At 47.7% G+C, this 9,454-nt stretch overlaps 1 protein-coding gene across 1 annotated transcript in view; it reads left to right on the top strand.

Moving 5' to 3' along the window:
* The window catches only part of pla2r1 (phospholipase A2 receptor 1), a gene marked incomplete at its 5' end in the record, with an annotated part of 27,857 nt that extends 18,633 nt beyond the window's left edge, over nucleotides 1-9,224 (top strand). Inside the window, 8 exons of the mRNA XM_084476165.1 lie at nucleotides 149-296; nucleotides 1,943-2,178; nucleotides 3,310-3,490; nucleotides 4,211-4,345; nucleotides 4,542-4,664; nucleotides 6,061-6,237; nucleotides 6,717-6,752; nucleotides 8,083-9,224. Of these exons, the coding sequence (XP_084332291.1) occupies nucleotides 149-296; nucleotides 1,943-2,178; nucleotides 3,310-3,490; nucleotides 4,211-4,345; nucleotides 4,542-4,664; nucleotides 6,061-6,237; nucleotides 6,717-6,752; nucleotides 8,083-8,303 (1,257 nt within the window). The 3' untranslated portion in view covers nucleotides 8,304-9,224. The remainder of the gene's footprint in view (nucleotides 1-148; nucleotides 297-1,942; nucleotides 2,179-3,309; nucleotides 3,491-4,210; nucleotides 4,346-4,541; nucleotides 4,665-6,060; nucleotides 6,238-6,716; nucleotides 6,753-8,082) is intronic.
* Between the last annotated feature and the right edge of the window lie 230 nt (nucleotides 9,225-9,454).

Genomic DNA, 9,454 nt, shown 5'->3' on the forward strand with positions numbered 1-9,454 from the left:
TGTGTGTCTCCCTGTGTGTGTGTGTGTGTGTGTGTGTCTCCCTGTGTGTGTGTCTCCCTGTGTGTGTGTGTGTGTGTGTGTGTGTGTGTGTGTGTGTCTCCCTGTGTGTGTGTGTGTGTGTGTGTGTGTGTGTGTGTGTGCGTCCCAGGCGGACGAGTGGCTGAGCGCGGCGGTGGCTGCGGGGGAGCCTCTGTGCACCGTGCTCTCCAACCACCACAACCTGCACCTGGCGGGAAAGTGGTACGACGACAAGTGCTCCGAGACCAGCTACGGCTTCGTCTGTCAGAAGGCCCAGGGTGAGACGTCCGTCTGTCCGCCACCCTGAGCACGGGGACACAGGAGGCGCTTTAGAGGAGGCGGCCGGCTCCTTGGGACCCCGGGTTAAGTGTCCGGATGTCCAGGTGTAAATCAGCCAGGATCTTTGTTCCGTCTGTCGCGATGTAAGACGCGCGGCCGAAATTGGGCAGTTGAGAATCAATTGACAATGATCAGTTATTCAGTTCGACTCGACTCGACTCGACTCAATTCAACTTGATTAAATTCAATTCAATAAAAATAAATTCAATTCAATTCAATTCAATGCATACAAACTGCCATGGTTAGGTAGCTTTCCCCTAAAGTGGCAACAAACAAAAAAATCCCCAAAAGTCTCTGTATGACTGTATACAGTACTTTATAAAACGGGGGGCCTAAATCAAGCGATCTGATTGGTTCCCAACCGTTGTATATTGAGCGTATACACACAGCTATGACGCCCGTTCAGTTTACAGAGTCCAGTATCACTCCGCGCCTAACTTGAACTGTTGTTTATTTATATATAAAAGCGATAGCATAGTTCACTGAAGCCTAAAAAAAGCCTGTAAAGCAATAGGCACACGGTCGCCGGCAATTTAGCCTTCTAAATTGCCGGCGAACCAAGCTACCGTCTCTAGCCTTCTCTCTGAAGGACGCTAGTGTGTTGCATAGCAACCGCCGTACACTTTGCCGGCAGCCAGGAGGGACTACTTTTCTGTATTCGTTAAAAGAAATGCTTTTCCGACTTTCTCGCTTTTTCAAAATTGAGGGTGTCTATGACTTTAATTTCGCCATATTTACGTAACCGTTTTATAAAAGCAATAGATCACTTCAGTCAGTGATATACGGTCATTATACCACAGTGAAGGGGGTCGCCGCCCCTCCGCTGCGCGTCGGGACGGACAACGGCCCTTAACTGTGGTATAATGAGCGTATACCACGGCCTGTCGTGATCTATTGCTTAAGTATACAGAGACTGCATGACTGCATACAGTCATACCTACCCAGTTCATTTGGTTTACCACCTGCTAAATCTATGCAAAGTTCTGCCTTTGACTGTACATGATAAATGGAGAAAATGTAATCTGATGAAGTGGTCAGTATTTCACATCATTCAGTGCATTACACACAGTGAATGTTTATTAGTGCGTTTGAACGTGTAACTGGAGCTTTGTTTTATATCGGATCTGTTTATCAGTGACCCTGAGCGAGTTCAGTATTAAATAAGGGAGCAATGCAATCTGAGACCGACCAATCAGAACGCGGTGTGACAGCAGATCAATGTGTCGTTCATCTGAAGGATGAAGGCCTCACAAGTCTATTTTAGTCCTCTTAATCCTCGTAAATAAACACTCACCACAAACCAGCTTCTCTTAAATACTATCAGCATTATAAGACTTTGACTTGTTCTGCAAAGGCTGTTTCAGTTCAGTTGGAACTTTTTTAACCTTTAATATACTTTCTTGTCTAGTCTTGTCTTCTCTTGTCCTGTCTGTCTGTCTTTCTGTCTGTCTGGATGTCTGTCCATATCTATCTATCTATCTGTCTTTCGGTCTGTCTGTCTGCAAGAGAAAAAACAGGGTATCAAATGATAAACAAGACTGCATAATAATCTCTCTCTCCTCCCCCCCCCCCCCCCCCCCCCCAGACCCGTCCAAACCACCGACGCACACGTACCACCACCCCGTCCCGGACAACGTGGACTACAAGAGCCGCAGCTACAAGGTGTTGCCGGGCAACATGAGCTGGTACCAGGCCCAGCAGGCCTGCATGGACATCGGCTCAGAGCTGGCCAGCATCACGGACGCCTACCACCAGGCCTTCCTCACCGTGCTGGTCAACCGGCTGGCCGCGCCGCACTGGATCGGCCTGTACAGCCAGGACGTACGTAGGCCCATGTCTGCAGAGTTGCCTGCAGTTACTATCCGTATACACAAGGGGGTGGTATACATTTCCTAGCCCGAATGTAAATGAAAAGAAGAGCAAACAGATCAGTTGCAACCAACTGAAAATACAGTGTTTTGGTTTCACCTTGGGAATAAGTTGTATTCTCCTGTTCCAAGCTCGAGCAATCTGCGATTTCTTGCCACAAACTTGGCAACGCGAAAAGACATGTCTCTGAGTAGCGATGTAGATCTTCACAGATCTTTGCGTATGTGCAGGACGTAATATGTGTGATTTGGCCTTTAGGGGCAGGCTTAGGGCTTAGGGGGGCTAGGGGCTAGGGGTAGGGTACAGTTAGGGGGTAGGGCTTAGGGTTAGAAGCTAGTGCTTATGGATAGTGCTTAGGGTTAGGGCTTAGCGCTAGGGGTAGGGTTAGGGCTTAGGGTTAGGGGCTAGGGTTAGGGGCTTAGAGTTAGGGTCTGGGGGTTAGGAGCTAGGGTAAGGGGCTTAGGGTTGGGTCAGAGCTAAGGTAATTACGAGGTACGAGGTTGGCTCGGATCTGGGCCCCACAGCCTGTGTTGAAACGGCGTGCATGAGACGTGCACGCTCCCAGCATATGCTCTCTCAGCAGGGAGTCCACGTAATCAGCCCGCCCACGCATGGATGACTCGCGCACAGGCTGAAGTGAACACATGAAGTGATGGAATTAATTTCCCCAGCACCCCTCCTGCTGTTTGTTTGCTTTGTCTTCCATTCCTCTCTGCGCGGCTCTGCTGTCATCCTGTTTGTCTTGTCTTATCTTGCTTCCTCTTCTCCTTTTGTCAGCCGAGCTTAGATGAATTAGTTTAGCTGACCTCTGTTTAGCTTGGTGGAGTAGTAGGTCTGTTTTGACGCTGTTTAGTTTAGAGTCAAATTCAGTTTGTTTTTTGTTGAGGGTTTATTTCAGTTTATCTTCCTTTGATCTCAGTTTATTTGATCTTATCTTATCATAGCCTGGCCTGGCCTGGCTTGGTTTAACCTACCACATCTTAGAGATGTATTCATCCTCATCCCGGGCCAGGAACATCATATCTACTCATGTGTCAGCCCGAGCTCCCAACCCGACTCTCGTGACCTCCTTTCCCCTCCCAGGACGGCCAGAACTACCAGTGGTCGGACGGCAGCGACACGGTGTACGCCCACTGGGACGCCAGCGAGGACGAGGAGGACTTTGTGACGGGCGAGTGCGTGTACATCGACGTGAGCGGGGGCTGGAGGCGGGCCGACTGCGAGAGGCCGCTGCCGGGGGCGCTGTGCCACGTCCCCCCGCCAAGTCAGTTTTTCCAGTTTGTTTTGTGGCAGATTTAGAGTTTTGAAACCAGGTGTTCTGCATGCATAATGAGCCGACCGACGACCCCAGAGACACGGGACGGAGGATGACAGGGGCTGCTGTCTGATTCGCTCAAGGTCCTTCCTTTGTCGTTTTGAATTCTATTTGTTGAGATATGTCGTACAACACCCACAGTATCAACACAACACAATAACTATAAATAATAATATTATTATTATTATAATCATTTGAATATTATGTTAGGATATGATAAGGATTGGTTTGTTGTTGTTTTTTCATGGCAATGTAAGTGTAAGTGAAGTGTAAAATATGTAAAATATAGTAAGTGTAAAATATAGAAAGTAGCGAAATAAAACACAAAATCTCACAAACCTCACAAAAAGCTTGCTCTCACAGAGGCAGACCTGTACATATCCATGAGTGTTTTGTATGGTTAGTGACAGGTAATTACTCATATTCAACCAAAGGGGGCGCTGTCCCTGCTGTTTGACTTTACGTTTGTAATTGAATCTGATCGGTCTCCTCATGTTTCTTCTTCTTCTTGTGTTGGCGTTTCACTTGTTAAGCACTTTGTATTCAGTTATTACCACAAAGGATCTATATCACCTAAGTTTGATTGATTGATAAACCACAGGAATGCAACACGGTAGAAGAATATGCACATTAATAACAACACTGTCTATCTCTCTCTCTCTCACACAGGAAGCAATGCCTTCACCATCTACGAGGTGGTGTGTCCCTCTACGTGGGTGAAGTTTGGGAACGGCTGTTATAACTTTGAGCCCGCCGTCCAGAGGCTGACCCTGGAGGAAGCCAGAGACCACTGCAGGCAGAAAGGTAGACCACTGCCCTGACCAGCTGAGCTCATTGGCTACACCTCGTCGCTTCCACTGACTAGCCCGTCACACTGAGCTCCCTCGTCTCAATACACCACCATTAGAGGATAGTCTGTTATACTCTATTCCCAGCCTGCTCCCGTCCCCCGCTTAACACACCCCCCCTCCTGGTGGGCGCTGCGCTCTGTCCCCCTCAGTCAACACGTCGGACGTCCTGAGCATCCAGAGCGAGACGGAGAACCGCTTCGTGCTGGAGCAGCTGTGGTCGTCCGGGTTCCCCCACCAGACACTGTGGCTGGGCATGTTCTTCAACCCCGACAGTAAGAACCGCTGTTGTTTGTAGAAGGAGCCGGAGCAGCTCCTGCCTGGCTGGGGTCTGCTGGTCACGGTCGGGCGGTTGAGGTCGGAGGAGATGGTTAGAAAGTTGCTTGTTTGATCGTGAAAGCATGTCTCACCCACTGGGTTCACACGGACAGGGTAAGCTTCTGTTGTGTCGTTCATCCATTCATGTGCTCATTCATCCATACTTGAATTAATTAATTACTTTGTTTATTAATTAATCCATTCATTCACACACACATTAATTCAGGTTTCATTTACCAATAAATTAGTTAATCAATAACCTCATTCATGTATTCATTCATACATGCTAATAAATGTTAATACATTCATTAAATCATACTTTTTTAATTAATCTATTCATGTTTAAATTCATGTAATCAACAACGGGATCCCTCGTGGTGAACTGAAATCCAAACAGTGATATAGTCTTAGTATTAGGCTTCCAACCGTTAACCTGCTACAGCGGGTGTCTGTGCGACATTCATTCATACATTTACATTTCAATTCATATATTTAAACATTTTTAGGGTTAGGTTAGTGAGTCATTGTAAATGTAAATTCTAAATTTGTAGATTCATCAATTAGATTATTCTATTTATTGTCATCAATTTATTGATTAAACATTCTCACTTTTGAATACATCTTTGAATTGAGGACTGTAGCAAAGACCATTACTACACGCCACCTAGCTGGCTGCCACACTCCACCTAGGTGACCTCTTTGTTAATGATGATGATGATGATCATGACCATGGTAAGGGTAAGGGTAAGGGTAAGGGTAAGGGTAAGGGTAAGGGTAAGGGTAAGGGTAAGGGTTCCCCGCTGCCGTCCAGGAGACCTCCCTGAGTGGGTTTAGTGATGGCTGCTTTAACCTGTGCACACTGATTACTTAATGTGCAACAGGTGTGCAGCCTCACCCAGCCCCAGAGTCCAATCAGACTCCGCCAGGTGAGGCTGCTTGAACCAGCCATCAAGGACCAAATAAGTGATGTAGTCAAAACTTACGTTACATTCACACTACATCTGATGGGGGCTTTTTGACGTATCCATGTGTTTTTCCCAGGTTGTATTACAAAGCCAATTTCATTGGACAGTGTATTTGCGTATATTTGCATAACGCGATCTCATTGGCCGACGGATCCGTCGCGGCCCGAAAAGTTGAACATCTCTAACTTTTTGAAGCAGGCAACGGAGCCGACAGAACGGACAGACCCACAATGCATTTAGAACTGACGGACCCACAATGCATTCTTTGCATGGGGCATTTCGCCCCCATGCAAAGTCGACGAGATCCGTCGACGGACGCGTGTAGTGTGAATGTAAGGTTACTGATACTGATCCGTTGAATTGTGTGTGTCTCCCCCCCCCCTCCCAGCGAAGGCCCTGGCCTGGCTGGATGGCTCCGCCCTCAACTACACCAACTGGCACTTCCGCGCCCCGGAGCGCAGCGCTCTGTCTGCAGACAGCTGCCTGTCTGTCAGGGTGCTGGACGGCATGTGGCACCTGTCTGCCTGCACCCAGCGCCTGGGCTTCGTCTGCAAGACACACCCCGGTACAAAGCAGCAGCACCACCACCACCTCCACCAACACCACCCCCAACCCCACTGTACTGCATCCTGATGCCTGTGCGTGTGTGCGTGTGTGTGTGTGTGTGTTTGAGAGAGAGAGAGAGAGAGAGAGAGAGAGAGAGTATATATGGTGTATATATACACATGCATGCGTGTGTTACATATGTCATCAGTGTTTCCCACAGACCAGGTAGCAATGTGTGGTGCCCCCCTGCAGGGTTGGCAACTTTTGGTTTTTGAGTTTGTGAGACTCTGTAGAATCTGTAGGATTGCGGGCGGACGGGATTGTTGTATTGGATTGCGGGCGGACGGGATTGTTGTGTTGGATTGCGGGCGGACGGGATTGTTGTGTTGGATTGCGGGCGGACGGGATTGTATATATACAGTATATTGTGTATATTTAGAAATTGTATTTGAACTGAATTTATAATTTTCTTGCCATTGTGTTTTTTATTTCCTGCAGACACGATAACTGAGGTGGAAGTGGAACCGCTAAACGGTAAAAAGCACTTTTATTTTGGCGGCTCATAACACTTAGCGATAAATGAATGTGATGCACAAGCTGCTAATAGCCGACCCACGCTCACAGGGAACTGTACGACCGCTGACTGTATGACTCTCTGTGACAGAATGAGATGGGATAAAACCCTATTAATTCATATTGGGACTCCATTAGAGCATTGATGTTCTTTAACCTGAGGACAGAAGAACCGTAGATGGGTATCGACGTCTCTCTGCATGTTCACGTCATTGAACTCATCGACTCATAGAACAGGTAGAACAGGTGTTGTGATTTATTAAATAATCAGGAAGGCTTTTTAGGATTTAGACGAAAACATAAGAGGAATACTGTACCGTGTGGGCCCAGAGATCCAGCTCTAGTATGAGCTGGTTCTGAGGCTGATAGAAGACTATTGTTCCTGAAATCAAAGGCTTCTTCTAAGCAGGCTCGCTGGTGACCGCGCCCCTTTCGGTAGAACCAGAACACACGCAGCGTTTGTTCTGTTTCATCATCAAGTCGTCTGTAGATAAATGAGCAGACCTGAGGAAACCTGGCCACTTCCTCACAAGCAATGTGTGGCAGCAGGACTGAGAAATCCCACAAACAGAATTTGAAAATCACACAAACAACAACCCAAGTGCACAGTAAGTGTTGGAGGAACGGTATATTTAAGAGTTTTTCCTGACAAGAGTTTCTAAAAACATCCGGAGTAGGAAGGACAGCACACATTTAACCACACTCCAGTAGAACCCAGGGACTCATACCGGACGGTGAGGTGGAAGTGTAGGCAGACAAGAGTCTCTAGATGCAACCTGAAGGTTCAAAACTATTCTGGTGGTTTTTGGTTTGAAGCCCCGAACCTCAGTATTACCAGTGGGATCCTGTTTCCATCTGTACGTGAATGTGTACATGCACTTGGTCAAATGTTCACCGAACACATTCACTCATTCACACAATCGCCACCGCATTTACAAACACATCCACACACACACACATATCCCCACACATTCAGACAAACACATTCACAACCACATTCACACACACACATTCACACATTCACACACATACAATCTCCACCACATTCACACACACATTCTCACACACAATCAAAACCACATTCTCTCTCACACACACACACACACACACACACACACACACACACACACACACACACACACACACACACACACACACACACACACACACACACACACACACACACACACACACCTTCCAACATACATTCAAACAACGACCCTGCAGCGGTTCCGGGGCTACAAGCGACAGCCCTGTTGTCCCCATGTCCTCATAACGGTCTCCCTCCCAGGTCTCCACCGGGGGGTCATCCCCGCCGCCGTGCTGGTGGCCGTGCTGATCTTCTGCGTGGCGGCCGGGGTCCTCTGGCTGCTGTACCGAAGGAGCAACTCGCGCTTCGGCCGGCTCCCCCCGCTGGTGGGGGGGGCGTACTACAGACAGACGGACTCCCAGGCCACCGAGTCGGACGGCAACGTGCTCATCACAGACCTGGAGGGCCCTGGAGGGGATTAGCGCTCACACGCGGCGCTGGGCGGTGTCTCTGGAGGGACACACGAGTGGCTCATCTCGCTCTGCCTCTCCGTCTCTCTGTCTGTCTTTCACTTTCTGTCTCTCGCTTCTTGTCTCTCTCTGTCGATTTCTCTCTCTCTCTCTCTCTCTCCTCTCTCTCCCTTCTCCCTGTGTGTGTGTGTGTGTGTGTGTGTGTGTGTGTGTGTGTGTGTCTCATTCTCACTCTCACTATTTGTGACTCTCTCCCTCTCTGTTTCTCCTTTTCTGTGTGTGTGTGTATGTGTGTGTGTGTGTCTCTCTTCTCTCTCTCTATTTGTGACGCACTCTCTCGGTCACCCTCTATCTGTAGCCGTGTATGTGCTTGTGTGTCTGTGCCCACGTCTGTCTGTGCCCATGCATGTCTGTACCTGTGTGTGTTTGTGACTGTGTGTGTCATTGCCTGTGCATGTGTGCGCGTGTTTGTTTGACTTTTGCCAGTTCACTTTGAGTCAACGATGTCATACGATGACATCCCAAGCTGCCATTGTCATTGGTCAGGAAGCTGGTCACATGACAGCAGCCAGTCAGTATTTTTCCTCCTGAACTTCCCTGTCTTACTGAAGAAAATAAAGAGAGAACAGGTGATTCAAATATAAATCTGTCAGCATGATTGGATTTCCTGTGATGAAGTTAAACGGCCCAAACGATGAGCTATGATTGAAGCTACAATTTGAAAAAGGTGCACAAATAAGAACACGTTGTAATACACAAGGTCAGGCGAGCGGTGAGCTAATGGCCCCCACCATCGTGTTTAAAACAAAAGCATTGAATCAGGGACATATGCACCTCATAGCATGTTAGACAGGTTTTATAACAATGAAGGATGAGACACTTTTAGGCGCCAGATTACTATTTCCAAGATCAGAAGCCACTGTCTTTTCTGGTCTCCAGTGGATGTTTTTGAAAACATTGTTAGATTGAAAGTGTGTTTAGGGAATAAAGTCGGAAATTCCAGGTGTGTGTCTCTGTGTGGACACATGTGTTGTATGACGTGACGGTCATACAGTCTCAGTATTAGGCCTGCCTGTGTGGTGGTGCTTTGGTATATTTCTAAGGAAACGTTTTCGATGTCTGTGGTGGTTCTCTTGTATTTTCTATTTTATTAGGAGAACTCA

Source organism: Micromesistius poutassou, assembly GCF_964030765.1.
Source record: "Micromesistius poutassou genome assembly, chromosome: 12".
In the NCBI taxonomy this organism is placed as follows: domain Eukaryota; kingdom Metazoa; phylum Chordata; class Actinopteri; order Gadiformes; family Gadidae; genus Micromesistius; species Micromesistius poutassou.